A 15,405-nucleotide genomic window follows, 5' to 3' on the forward strand; every position below is an offset into this window, starting at 1 on the left:
CACAGCTTTTATCAGCCTCCCAGTGACGTCAGTAAATTATAAACACACCTGGCTTGATGTTCAGTGTCCCACATTGATTATTTGGCTGGCGTACAAACCCTGGATGCCACCTGTTCACTCTGGAGTATTCTTAGCTTTACTCAATTTATCATCTGTTATGTTTTTTGTTTTATAATCATAAATGTGCAGGTAACCTGCCGACTACAAAAATCACGACAAAGATGTTGTGATACTGCATGTTGCGGGTTTAATGCACCAGTACAAAGTACAGTACACCAAACAATGGAACGAGCAGAAATGGGATTTAGCAGTCACCTGTCTGTGAGATTCAAATCAGATCTCAATCCATCTTTTAATCAAGCCAGCCCTCCGCATGGTTTCATTCTTGATTGTCATCCACGTGTTCCTCATTCACTTTTGTCTCTCCCATTATTGCCTATTTACCCCGTGGCTATATCTTTTGTTTCCATTGTCGTGTCCACGTGCCGGGATAATTGGTAACTCAATCATCTATCCTTGCAGCTAACTGATAAATTGCAAACAGCATCAGGTGAGTCACGTGCTCACACACGAGTCATCAGTCTGAGGCTCATCTGGCACTGACACCCCCCATAATAGACCTCCCGCAGCACGTGTTATATGCTGTCATAGGCACATTCTCTTCTATTATTGCATGATTCTCTTCATTTGATTGAGGTATTTAATTGCTAAAGTACAGTGGACACTTAAGGTTAATTTCATATGACTATAACCTTGTCTCACATTAAGACTATAAAATTATGCTGCTATGCCATTAATCCTGCGTGAAGTATCAAGCTTGATTTAGCGGCAACATAGAATTGTCATTGTGTTGTGTGTGAATGTGCTTTTTGTTAAGTTTATATAGAGATCGTATCTACAAAAACATACAGTGCAATATGCACTGTATTCCACAGAGCTTTGACTGAAAAATATGCTTCCCCGTGATATTGATTCTCGAAGTTGTTAAACACACTTCCTCTTAGCACATAGCATTATGTGACAGTAAAAGTCACAATAAAAAAACCTGCCTCAACATTTTTCTGTTGGTTTCATAGCTGCACTGCACTATGATAAAAGGGTGTATACTTACTGTAAATGTGGTCTGCAAAAATCAATTTTGGTTAGATGAATATTGGCAAATAGAAAACTGCTTTAACTCGTGTAAATTTGAGGATGTAACAATTTTTTAGTCTTGTTAATTGCATGTAATTAGAATAGTCAAAAATAGTGGATTAAAAAAAATGCTTCTGCTTCCTGATCTAAGTTTTGTGGTCCTAGCTGGGGTATTTTTAAGGGCTACAATGCACAACTGATCTGGACCATGAAGTACTTATTGATCCTCCTGAACTTTTGCTTCCCTCGCTCCCTCAAAGACCTGAAGTCTATGGATTTGATCACAGTCAAGGGGAAATCTATAGCTGAGGGAAAGATGATTCAATGTAGCTGAACAAAGGAAAAGGATGCAGGACCACACACTTTTAGAGGGTACCAAGTCCAATTAACTCGACTCTTCCAGAAAATCAATAGCTGTCACCAATGATTTCACTAAGTGTTTCGAGCTTTTTGTGGTATTCATTGATGTGATGTGTCCTCCCCCTCCCACCTTTCTTTGTGTTGTGAATGTTTCAAACATTTATTCTGGACCATCCTGTATGTGCCCTGTGAACAAAAGCAACGAGACGGATTTCTGAATTTATTAGACCAAACCTGTGTCTTTATTCTTTCAAAATATATTAGTTATATTCTTCCAACTTTGGCGAACTACTTGAGAGCCCTGAGTGACGTCAATCCCATCCTGCCAGGTCTTCACTCAGATTCAACGTCAGTGACCTCTGACCTCACAAATGAATACTGTAACTCTCAGGAGACTTTTGCCAAGACCTAACAACCGTAGAGATCCTTTAATACTCTATGACATGCCAGAATAGACTGTTGCTGCAACTTCATCATTTGGCCCCAATGCAAGTGGACTGTATTACTAAAAAAAAAAAAAAAAAATGGACTTCCCTCACCCAGCCTATGTGCGGTGAGGCTGGTTGTCATTTCATGGTGTGTTTGTTTACATCAATGTCTATTTGTCCATCTTCATGACAAGGGCCACATCAACACCAAGACACTTATCACAACTGCCTGCCCTCTAACCTCGTCTCAATTTGCCCATCCTTGCCTCTCGTATATTGGGCGTGATCAGATTAATGGGCCGGCCAAATACTGGCAGCCAAGGCACATGCACAACTCTTGTGTGTAAAGCTGAGCCATAGATTCCTGACAGACAATCTACACATCGGCCCAGGATTGAATCGTGTCCTTGAGAGGAGGAGAAATCAATAGCTTAATGGGAAAGTGGTTATGGTCAAACTCCTTCCTCTCCTGGTCTCTTCCTCCCTTCTTCTTACAAGACACTTTTCTGACAACTGCTGTAACTCCCCATGTTTAAACTAATCTCCTCTGCAAAAAGAGGGCGTCACATTTTAAAGTCAATCATTAATGTGGTGCCTGGAGAGGGTAGATTAAAAAACTGATATATGGCCTAACTTAGTGTGCCATTTCAAGAGGGGGGGTGGCATTACTCCTAGTTATTACATAGGAGCATGTTAAATGGGATTTAGTCAGGATTTTATAGTGAGTAATAACACATTCTTATTGTAGCCCACATGTTATGCCTGTACATTTTGGGAAAGCCATTTCATACTTGAATGCATTAGGGCAGCATGATGAGTTCGTGGTTAGCACGTTTGCTGCAGTCAGGGTATCCGGGTTTGGAACTCTGTCCGGACTTCTCTGTGTGAGGTTTACCTTTTCATGCTGACCTTGCAATGGTTTTCTCCAGGTACTGCAGTTTCCTCTCAAATTCCCAAAACATGCATGTTAGATTAATTGACTGCAACTGTGAATGGTTGTTTGTCTCAGCCAGGGTGTCCAAACTTTTCCCTTTCAGGGTCGCCACATACAGAAAAATCGAAGGATGCAAGGGCCACTTTGACACTTTGACATTGTACAACTTAAATTAACATGCTAAAACCAACACGTCAAGCCATTGTGTATTCTATTTTTATTGATTTTTTGAAAATGGTAGTGTGGTTGGATGGATGTTACACTTGTTAAAGGTGATCATGTCACATGAGATGTGGAGTTAGGACGCAAACACAGACAAGACACGGTAGTTGCCAGAGTCTTTAGATACAATAATATAAAGTAACAATAGAGAGCAGGGCTGGATTCAGATGGCCTAGAAGAAAGCACTTGATGACAACTAGGGAAAGACACAATTCAATATGGTAGAATAAAAAAAACTACATGACAAGGACCATAGCTACTGACATCATCATCATCGTAAGGGTCCTCGCAACTGCATAGCAATTGACAACATTATATCATAAGGAACATAGCAACTGCATAGCAACTTTTCATGATTTGGGGTGGCCCACAGCACTGTATCCCCCTAGATTAGACCCATCCCTGCCCTAAACAGATTTCAACATTCAGAACCAAAGCAAGATTAATTATTAATAAAATGACAATTTTTAAACAGTGTTAACTTGAGGATCCTCGTTAGTCATTAATATTTCAACAGCAGCGCCCAATAGGCTTGTCAAAAAAACACACTTAAGGGCCGCGAGAAAATAGACAGGGAGCCACAAATGGCCCCCAGGCGTATCCTACCACCCACCCGCAGCCAGCTGAGATAGGCTGCAGTTCCCTGTGACCGAAATGACAAACAGTATTGAACATGTATGGATGGATGCAGTAACGTGTTTTACTCATAAAATGTGCTAAGTTGTTAGGCAGGTTTTAAAGCGTCATTTGGCCTGTACTGTATTTTGTTTCAGTTGGGTTCATTTTGCTTGCTGGTTGCGGTGGACTTTATAGGGTGTTTCGTTCATAAACCTGTTGGTAAGTAATAAAGCATTTTTCAGGGTTAGCAATATAATTTTAAGAGACTCCATTTGCACCAGGTGATACAGGCAAAAAATTGCCATGCACTCAGGACTGATGCTTACGTGCATGTGATTGCTTTTGCAATTCACTATGCAAACTGTGTTCGTGTGGAATTGAGGATTAGTTTGGAGGGGGAAAAAAATGAGTTAAAAAAACTGGGTTGTGCTATTTAGAGCTTGTTAAACACCTCAGAGGGGCACGCCATCTCTGCACTAGGGGTTCTTCATTGTTCTTGCATAACTTCCTACTTTAAACTGTGCCTAAGCCTGGAGGGTGAAAAAATCCATTCCTACATGGTCACATTTAATTCCCTTCATCATTTCTCAACCGGAATGAGTGAAATTGCTCCTTACCATCAGCAACCTTGCTCATTAAGAGCTTGCAGAACATTTAAATATTTCTATTTAAAATGCCTTCCCAGCAATTCCCGAAAGCCTATTTTATGCTGCTCCAGTAAGTGGATTAAACTAAATTAAAAAGGAAGAAAGTGAGAGATTTTGTTGTGCCTTTTATGTTTGTTGAAACATAGCTTCACGCCAAAAGAAGTATGCCTCAGATATGTGCACCTGAAATGCTAGCTGACTAATTGATTCAGTTCATTCATCTTCAGCCTAGAGAAAGCAAGTAAAGATGAATACAATCACACACATGTGCAGGCTCAGCATTTGAGCTGCTAGACTTGTTTGTTGTTAACTCTTTTATAAACCCATTACAAATGTTACTGTTTCTGACCATTTTTACAAAACTTGGTTCTGTTGTCTCATAATAGAAAAAAAAATCTATGTTTGTGAGAACACCATTTCACAAGTACCGCATTCAAGAAAAAAATTAATTAACTTGGACCTGGAAAATCACTGATAAATGGCCAGGAGACGGAAAAAAAGGAACATTTTTAATTATTATTGAGAAGCATTAACAGATTACTTTACAAGCATAAAATTGTGAATGCATATGTGGGTGTGTGGGATTCTGTATGTAATAATGGGGTAAATCGAGTTCTATTTGTAAAGTATATGAAAACATCTTACTACATCACTAGCTATCTATCTACCAAATATATTTGGTTGATTTGTTGTTATTGAAATATCTCCCAGTAAACCAAGTTGCAGCGATAGCGAGGGTCTGCTGCACAGAATGATGAAGAATGCTTGTGGTACAGAATCCCAAATGGAGTGAACTGGTTGGCAAGTCCAGAGTGGGTGAAAGTAATCATCCTTTGTGTCTATTGTGCATTCTCAGCAGGTGTCTGTGTTTGCCAGTCTCATTTTGTACGTTTTGTCCTTTTTATATTGAGCGGAGTTATGTGTTGTGTCTTCTCATGATGGATTTGCTCTGGGTTTGTCAGAGCAAAACTATTTCTACTTTTATTCATTTCACTCCGGAAATCATTTGGTTGGAGATGAAATGTTTAAAAGTTTGTGTTTCAGTGAGCGATCGGGACTGTTCTAGAGGGGTCGGAGTTCAATGACGGTGAATTGATTATGTCTTTTTTTAAAAATATATTAGAATTGTGTTATTAAAGCATGTATCGGTTTGTATGATGGGCTAAAAGTGTGGCCAATATCCATCCGCCCCCGCACACACCCAAACAGTTTCAGTATATGTAGATAATAGAAAACAAAATTATATAATATAATGTTATGTTTCATAACAACTCAGGTGGATGTAATTGTGCGGATATTGTTTGTTTGTTTTTTTCTTTTGTATCATCAGCCACCAGTGCTGTCTTTCTGTACGACACAAATTCTAATTTCGGCACAATTTTACTGAACACACAACAAGCATCGGCTCCGTCACCTTTGACCGACCTGTTTTCTACACAATGGGAGTTTTTCCTGCACTGTTTGGCTTTTGTTCCACTGAAAATGTGTGGATCATTTTTTTTTCCTTTTCAGGTCTAGTGATTTGACAGGCTAAGTGGGCTTGTTTGCTTCTTTGCCTTGCAAATGTGCCACACAATCAGGAAACTTCAACAAGCACACCTGCAAGTGACAATAATTCAGTGGCAAGCAAAGAGTGATATGTTTCAGTGGTGACCGTTCTCTACCATAGATTTAATCATGCACAGCAGAGGATGTACCACGGTGTGATAATCTCACAATATTAATTAACAACTACAACTTCAATCAGTTTTTAATTGTTTGTTTTTGGTAAGACGTTTTTGCATGATCTTGATAATAATTTTAGGGGGTGGTGTGGCAAGTAACAAAAACCTTAAAAAAAAAAAAAAAAACTCAGATCTTACTTAGCTTTACTGGTATTTTTGATGGTTTATTTAGAGCTCACCAAACTTTATATGTCATTAAAATAAAAGTGTGTAGAAGACATTTATGTTGAGGAAAAGTGTTAAGACGAAGGGATCTTCTTTGCTCTGGTTTCTGACTGCCAGGATGCTATTTAAAATTTCTTATTGGAGGTTGCATTATTATTTTTTTGTTTATTTTGTTGTGGCTATTTTTACTGCATTAGCAACCTTTCACACAATCGCAAAAGGAATATCAAGTTAGCCCTTCCTGCAAAGTATCTAAATCTGTTTTGTTTTGTTTTTTTCTCCACTTTCTTCCGACAGTCATGCCTCGTTTTGCTGAACAAGTGGAGGTAGCAATCGAGGCGCTGAGTACAAACCCGCCACAGGCCTTTGAGGAGAACGAATTCATCGACGCATCCCGTTTAGTCTACGATGGAGTCCGGGACATCAGGAAAGCTGTCCTCATGATAAGGGTATGTCACTTTGCTCCTCGAGAAGAAGTTTTGCTATATTCTGAGTGACCTTATTCTTATAAAACGTTTCTTTTTTTTTTTTTTCTTGTAAAATACTTTTTCTTCCGCCATTAAGATTCTTTGACTTGTAACTTAATGCCCTATGCTACATTTGTTAGTCTATTATAACTTAGTTGTCATGACTCTATTGTATTTAACTATTTATTTTCTGTATGGGCCTACTCCTCCGGTTAGTAACATTGCACAGGCCACCATTAGCTGTGACAGAACACAGAAATGTAGAAATCGAAATAGAATGGACTCTTGCCTCCAGAATCATAATATGCTGTAGTCACACTTTATGAACCGGTATAGCCGGCCAGATCACATGGGCTAACAATTTTTGTGAATATTTTACCCTTGACAGAGTTCTGCAATCCACAGAATGAATTAATTGCAGTTATGCTAAGGGACATTAAGTATTGCAAATATTATCAATACTGATAAATGTACCATGCTAGTGTGTATGTAGGTGGTTAAAAAAAAAGTTCATCTTGTCTTCAAATATACTGTATATAGTCTTTTGGTTTTTCTTTTTTAAGACAAAAAAAAAAAAGATTTTTCATTTGACCTTGACTAGTTTCGGTGTCGACTGCCGCTTTCCTGAGAAGCTGTCAAACTGACAGTTGTGATGTGTCCTATTATCAGCTGATGTTCCTGGGCGTAGCCGGCGTGGCAGTACTGTCATATGACGCTCCACGCCGACTACGCCCTCCGTCACTTGATGGTCTCTGGAGAAGTCGATCCCAAGTGTCTAATCTAAAAAAAAAAAAGCATAAAAGAAGCAATAGAGACTAGGAAACGGGAACCGGACACACTAAACAGGGACGAAGGAACTTTTCAACTTTCCCACACATGGGATCCACGTTTCCGGAGACTGTTTTCAACCTGCACTATTTTACACTAATATTTATTTTTCAGTAAATGAATGATTTCATAATAATTAATGATAACATCATCATTCACAAACAGATGTCAGTCCATCTGAAGCAACACATATTGCATAAGACATGCTGTGAATCTCTTATGAACTTATTTATAGGAAATGGCATATATTTATGAGTACAATTGTATTTATGGGCATCATATTGTCTCCTGAGTCAGGATGAATAACATTGCAGCCCTGACAAATATTACATTAATAGATCTAATTTCAGAGATGTCACATCCGTGCAATAAATCTTGCAGGTCATTCAACTGTGCATCACAATAAGAAGGCTGAATAACAACATGATCGTAGCAGTTCTACTCGCTCGCACTCTGAAATGAAACTATCTGCATTCTGTACCCGAGCTGGCCCTTCTCTAGTCACCATGTAATTCATTTATTCAACTTTATGCAGGCTGGAAGCTTTCCCGGTTGCAGCTCATGAAAAAAATCTAATTATGGAAAATAATTTGATGCTGGTAAATAATGTAAAACAGGCAGCTTTGAACTTCCATGGACCAGCTGGATTCATAATCCTATCCATGTTCAAATTCTTCCTACAAGGAAACAACTTTCTCTGTTGTCAGACTATCATATCGGTAAAAATACCTATGACAACTGTAATGCTTTATGAGCATATATTGTCATAGAGGCCTTATTTTTCCTCCTACATAAGCTGAGAAAAAGCTCCTTAGGATTTATTTTTTTTTACTGCACAGATCTTATGAGCCGCCATTAGATTAAGAAACCAATTTGCCACAGTATTTAAAATTCAGAGGTAGGTATTGAGAAGCAGATAAAACTATAATGAAAGTTATAAAAAAGCATCGCTCTGCCGTTCCCTTTATTTTGGTGCACATGCACATAATAGAGTAGCAGAAAAATATGAATACATTAAATGTAAATCTGTATGGAATAGTGTTTACGCTGTTTCGCATGGCTATTACTATATGTCTTGTCTGTCCAACTAATAAGATAAATCACTTCATTAAATATCCATTAAGGCAAGCCTTAAAGATGCAGTGAGACGCAGATGCAGTGAAAAAAAAAAAATGGGGAAAAAAGGCTGGCTATTTGCAGTGTCTAACAAGTGTATTAGCCATCACCCAATCCATGTATAAGCAAAATTATCATAATTGATATCAAAATTGGTAATGATTTTTTAAATAAACTGCCCCCCCTCCCCTCCAAAAAAACAATAATAATAAAGGGTGAGGTTGATGAGGGACATGTAGCATACACATGTACAAAATGTCAAAATCTAGTTATATACTTACAGTCCTGAACAGGGACAGAAACAAAAAAAATGTTTTTGTTGTTGAATGTTACACTTCATTAATGTCTACCTTCTCAGAAAAGTCCAGCAGACCAGTTCAAATTGGGTATAAAAAAAACAAATTCATTCCTTATTTCTGTTCATAATAATAAAATATAGAGAGGTTATTGATAACGCATGCATTGTGATAATGGATGGTTTCTTCTTGGTTTTATGGCAGGTGGTCTAATAAATAAGTGATTGTTTCTTCAAATATTTGTATCTTCACACAACATTCGCACAGCTTTCTTCATTACGCGACAGTGTGTTTGTTTTTGTAAATCTTTTAATCCATCACAATAAATATGTCTCCCATTTTTACAGTTGCAGTAGAATTACTTCATGTACCCTGCAAGATAGGGATCAGCAGGTGATGATGTGTGATTATACAACGCGGTGCAATGTCACATTGCATTGCATTGCACATCGTGGCCCATTTAAATTAATGAGGGGTCTGCGATTTTTCATGCAGCTCTAATGTCCTTCTAGACATAGTCTAAGTCATCTATTGAGGAGTTTTGGCTGCTGCGCAACTACATTACTTGTGAAGCCATTGTCTTATATGTTAAAGCACTAACACTGATTGGCAATCAAATTCTGATAACGGTTTGTTTTTACCTTTGACATTCACTTGAAAACTGTAAGCAGTGGAACTAGTTGATCTTCTCTTCGTTTGTTTTCAAGGAAAGGACATGTGATTACCGTATTTTCCACACTAGAAGGTGCACCTCATTATAAGGCGCACCTTCAATGTATGACATATTTTCAAACTTTTTCCATATATAAGGCGCTACAGTAGAGGCTGGGGTTACGTTATGCATCCATTAGATGGTGCTGCGCTAAAGGGAATGTCAACAAAACAGTCCGATAGGTCAGTCAAACTTCATTAATAGATTACAAACCAGCTTTCTGACAACTCCATTCACTCCCAAAATGAATAAACAGCTGTTTTATTTTCTCTGATGTAAAGTATTAGTATTAGCTAGCGATCCAAGATGGCGGGATCTTCTGCGCATGCGCGTCATCGATCGTGCAGGGTCAACGATAGCATCTTGACAGCAAGACCTGTTGCGGCTCAATATTGATCAATATATAAGGCGCACTGGATTATAAGGCGCATGGTCAGCTTTTGAAAAAATTGAAGGCTTTTAGGTGCGCCTTATAGTGCGGAAAATACGGTAAATACAATATGCTTTATTTACTGTACCAGTCATTTTTTAATAAAAAAAAAAATGTAACAAGTGGAAACATAGATTTACCACAGTTATTGAAATGTAAAAATGAATCAATCTTAAATGTAGTAACTGTCAAGAAAACAGCAACAAATTGCAAATAAAATAAAAAGTGTAGGTAATTATTTCAGGCTCTCTGAACTTATTTTTTGTGAGGTTTGCTGACGACCAGCACAATATGCTAACTTGATTCTGCACAAGTTTTCTGAAACTTTAGAAGCCCTACCTGTACATTTGGTTAGAATTCTGAATTGTACCACCTCAGGAGCAAACAATTAGTTTCCACTTAAAACAATACAGTACTTTTGGATGGCGTATGTTGTTGGTAATGTTTGATCATTTTCTTTCTTTCTTCGGTGATTATCACAGACACCAGAGGAGCTTGAAGATGACTCAGACTTTGAACAAGAGGACTATGATACTCGCAGTAGGACCAGCGTCCAGACTGAAGATGATCAGCTTATCGCTGGGCAAAGTGCCCGGGTAAGTAAACGTCCTTTTCTCAATTATCGTGCCACCCAATGGGGTAAATATGACCTTTTTTTTTTTTTTTTTTTTTTTTTTTTTAAGGGTGATTATTTCTAGTACACCCTATTCAAGAATGTGAGGGGTAAAATCACATTCATCAACAAAGAATCTCTACCAAATTCCTCTCAGATGGCAGACAATACAGTAGATTAGACCGTGCCAAGGCTGATACAGCGATCACTGCGGTCTGGCTTTCGCTGCACAATGTTCATATTTCACTGGGGTCCATCTTAACGACCATTATGAGGATATCAACACTTGTTTCCCCAAACAGTAGCAAAAAAGCCAGTGGTGTGTTACATGTTGAATGAATTGTAAATGGCTCGCGTGTGACTTGGCCCCATGCCTTTCTCTTTGGCGCAGGCCTGCATTATACTGCCTCGGCCTTCATGCTCGGTGCATCAGGTTTATGTACAAAGAACAGACTAATAAATAAAACGATGGGGCAAACATATTGTGGTTGAGCGGTTTTGTACCATGCCATCAATATGCATTGTCTTTTGATACGCCATACTGCATTGCCAAGGCGATGACAGATATGCTATTCTCCCTACTCTAAGACATGTACTTTAACCTGCATTAACTAAACCAAAAGTGGCACAATCAGGATTGTAAAATCTTCTTAACAATCTAACTTTTATATTGCTTGAAAATAGTGTGACCAAACGTCCTCTTTTACCCGGCCATGTCCACTTTTTTTGCATCCTTTATTTTTGTTTATTTCTTAAGCATACCTTTTATTAGTGACAAAACAATAAAATATTATGTTTGGTAACACAATTCCAAGTACAAGCAACAGCTGTAATATAGCAACAGATTGGCAATGATGTGACAGGTCTGTTATTGCACACTATCACACCGGTGACTCCCATGTTGGGTTGTATTGTTTTGTTCTGTGTAAAACAGCTTTCACATCAATACTGTGCAAAAACCCTTGTAAGTTGTATCTTTTAAATAATTTAGTTGAACTCTTCCAAGGAATCCAAAAAGAAAAAGTTTTAAGATCACCAAGTTGGAAATTCAGCCATGAACCAAAAGAACAGAGCGTGGCATTTGGATCACAAATGCAGCTCCGGGGAGTCTGTGGGGGTCCGGGGTGTGAAGTGTTTTGAGTCGTTTGTATGTACTGTACACTCCCACTAAGGCTCCTGCAGTGTAACATTGTCGAGCCATCTGAGCTTAAATGCACCAGCTCTGCCACGCGAAGTTGTTTCACAGCACCAAACTACTTCTCCTTGGCAGGCAGCTTCGCTATGAGTGGGCAGCTCAATTTGGGAACAGTCTAAAGTCACAGCATGTCTCTTTGTCATAGCGTGTTGGTGTGAAGAAGGCTGTGATATAAGTTGGATGTATGGGTGACATGGCTCAATGCAACAGCTGTAGACATGGAGGGTTTTACTGTATGTATGTGTACTTTGAGCCAGCCAGCATTATCAGAAGTAATTTGTGTGATTAATGATTTAATTTGCATTATGCAAAGCTCACAATACTCGTGGCCTCTTGCCCCACACAGTCTTAATGCATGTTTCCCATCATTCGAGACTCTCATGCCCTCAGAGACTAAACATTTACACATGCGGAAACTAGCACATCCATAAAAGATGTGTTTGCTGCAAACCACTGGTGATATGCCCAGTTGGCCCCAACCTGTCATATCAAGACAACACTCCCTGCCCTCTCATGGTAATGCTAAGTGCATACTGGTGAAATGTGTTTGTATTGAAACAGACACAAGGACATATAATCCCTTTGCACCATAGGAACTGACATGCGGCTAGTGAGATTTGTGTGGTCATGAGCTCTCTACGTCCTGCCAGACACGTGGGACATATGATATCTTACTGAATGTGTTTGGTTTGTTGTCGAAAGATGCATTGTGTAAACAAGTCCCAAGAGCCTTTACCTGTGATGATTTGATGTGATTGTCCCCTTGATGTTGCTGTGATTTGTTAGGGTGACCATATTTTGATTTCCAAAAAATAAGACACTGGGCCTGACCTTGAGATACTTGAATAATACTCAGTTTACGCAAAGATGTCATGCAATATGACTTTTTTTTTTTTTTAAACGTAAGCGTCTTCTGTATAACAGTAGAAAATTGAACAAAAAAGCATAACTGTCTTGAAGTCTTACTTGACAAACGCCCCAAGATCTACTTTTCAAGCACCCAACGTCCCACAATTAACCTTTTTTTTTTACGGCATGGAAATCACATCTAGCTTGTGAGCTCAGTGTGCTACCAGTGAGCTAAAATTCTGGATTCATTTCATCAGTAAACTGTTTTCTCTGGCACTTGCGTGCGTACGTCACAAAATATGTTATCGCTTGTAGCTATCCTAACTTAACCTTGCTCTGCCAGCTGAATTTTCACGGTATTTGTGAGTTCACAAACTTCAAAGAATATATCTTGTACCAAGCCCGTTTTCACCGATCCGAAACACTGACGGTTCAGACCAAACACAGAGCAACATTGTGTTTGGGGCAGGATATACAGATGTGATAAAACCAGGTATCGCCAACACCATTGGAAAACAAACTAATCGAACATGGATGAATGGACGCTGCAATTAATTCTGTTCTCCCAGAATTGAATGAGTTAATCACCATAACTTAAGTAAAAAAAAATGTGTGTGATTCAAATAAAGCATTGTATGATGAGATGGAAACACTCGTTTATGGTAGATAGTTTGGTCTTCTCAGCAGATGCAGATATCCAATAAACTAATAAACATATACTCTATAATGCAAAGTGAATCACTCCACTCACCCCGTAAGCATGCTCACAGCATCACTTAGTACAGTGATTGGATGACAGTGTTGATAGGTCATCCATAAAATTGAACTCGCCAGTGTCTGGGCAATTTATTTCAAATAAACCAAAATTAAAGTCATTTTGGGTTGCCGCGTTGGGTGAACAAAACCAGAAAACGCTCTAATCCCTGCAGACGTTGACTCGCAGAGTGTATTGGCACAACACTCCCTCGGCTGGATTTGCAACTATGTTAAGCTCTCGAGGCCCGCTCCTTGTTGTTATCAGTAAAGTCGGGGAAGGGATTTGAGGATAAGTGAATTCTAGAGTGCAGAAGGAGGGAGAGAGGGAGGGTTCCACCGAGTTCCTTGTTGCTCCCCCATGACGTCCCACTTGGTTCACATGTTTACCTCGGCGCTCTCGTTTTTTCTTCCAAGCTCTTCGCTCTTGTCCTCCTCTCTCTTTTGTCACACCAATTTCAAAGTGAGTTGAAGTACCAAACAACACCCTCACTCACTTCCAAAGTAGATCCCTAAATTTAGAAAATGACTTTTTACTCCAAATTTCACTTCTTCTCTCCTTTAGATGAAGCACTATCTGATGTTATTTGTGATTCTTTACTTGCATATATAGTTGGCAGTACAAACCTAAAAACCTTCACATCTGTGATTCTCAACAGACCACTGCCATTATGACACCAGCAACTCTCTCTTCAGTATAAAATCATCCGTCAAGTGAATAATTGATGCCAGAAGTTTGTTGCAACACAGACATGAACAGCCAAAAGCATGAACCACATGCTCTTTGATCCTTAGGTCACAATCAGCGGTGGGAACGGCAGTCCTTTTGATTGAACCTCGTCATTAAAATTACTTCATTAAGTCAAGTCCGGTCATCTTTATTTATATAGCTTTGAAACAGCCTTAAAATGATTTGTTCAAAAGAATCGTTCACAGAATTCGTTCAGTGCTTTGCCATTCAGTTCCTGATTCAGCCCTGAGATTCAAAATCACTCTATAAGACCTTCACTTACCAAGAGACAGTGTGTTCACTGACTGTATTAAGCTATACAGTTATTTGTGAGAGACGAAGCTTCACTTTGAATGGTACACTTGTATTGAAATTATTGCATGCCAACGATTATAGAATCGCTCAGTGTGGAATCATTCACAAAGTGATACGTTATTCGCTCACAGTGAACGAATCACTACTAATCGAGTTCAGTACCTTCCCTCCCTCATCTGCTCGCTGGGTACGTCACTCACCGAAGATTCATGCGTGAGTGACAGACCATGGCAGTTCCAATCCCGGCTGGCATGCTCAGAGCTGAGCTTAACTGAACTGAGAAAGAAACCAATCAATTCATGACGTAATTCCATTCAATATGTTCACTCAAAAAATTTCATTTGCGAATCATCTGCGAACGACACATCACTAGTTGCGCAACACACTCACTTGATGTCGCAAATAAAGTACAGGAAAGACATAAAACCCCAAATTGAACAAAATAACGTAGGTCATACATGCAGTCCAGATTTCTGGACTTAAGTACAAGTTCAGAGGCCTGTGACTGTATACAGTGGAGCCGTTTGCATGGAAGAGTGATAGAAAACCTTGATATGTGGAGAGAAATATCGGCTAAGCCCCAACGTACTGACAAATGTGTCACTCAGAAAGTCTAGCTAGAACAAGACACATTTTTTGTATGAAAGAAAAAAGGAATATATGACAAAATAAGAGTGACTATTCCAGGAACATAACAACTGCATCACAGCTGACAACTTCATCACAAGGAACATAGCAACTGCATAGCAACTGACAACTTCATCATTATAAGGCACCTAGCAATTGCAGAGTGTGTGACGAGTGTGAGTGACGAGTGTGAGTGACATACCCATCTTAATAATACCTACATAGCAACTGACAACATCAAC

At 39.0% G+C, this 15,405-nt stretch overlaps 1 protein-coding gene across 1 annotated transcript in view; it reads left to right on the forward strand.

Moving 5' to 3' along the window:
- Window positions 1-15,405, forward strand: part of ctnna2 (catenin (cadherin-associated protein), alpha 2) — a 205,871-nt gene that overhangs the window by 173,612 nt on the left and 16,854 nt on the right. The window contains exons 13-14 of the mRNA XM_077524899.1: window positions 6,530-6,681; window positions 10,564-10,677. Coding sequence (XP_077381025.1) covers window positions 6,530-6,681; window positions 10,564-10,677 — 266 coding nt within the window. The remainder of the gene's footprint in view (window positions 1-6,529; window positions 6,682-10,563; window positions 10,678-15,405) is intronic.

This window comes from Festucalex cinctus, chromosome 6, assembly GCF_051991245.1.
Source record: "Festucalex cinctus isolate MCC-2025b chromosome 6, RoL_Fcin_1.0, whole genome shotgun sequence".
Classification (NCBI taxonomy): domain Eukaryota; kingdom Metazoa; phylum Chordata; class Actinopteri; order Syngnathiformes; family Syngnathidae; genus Festucalex; species Festucalex cinctus.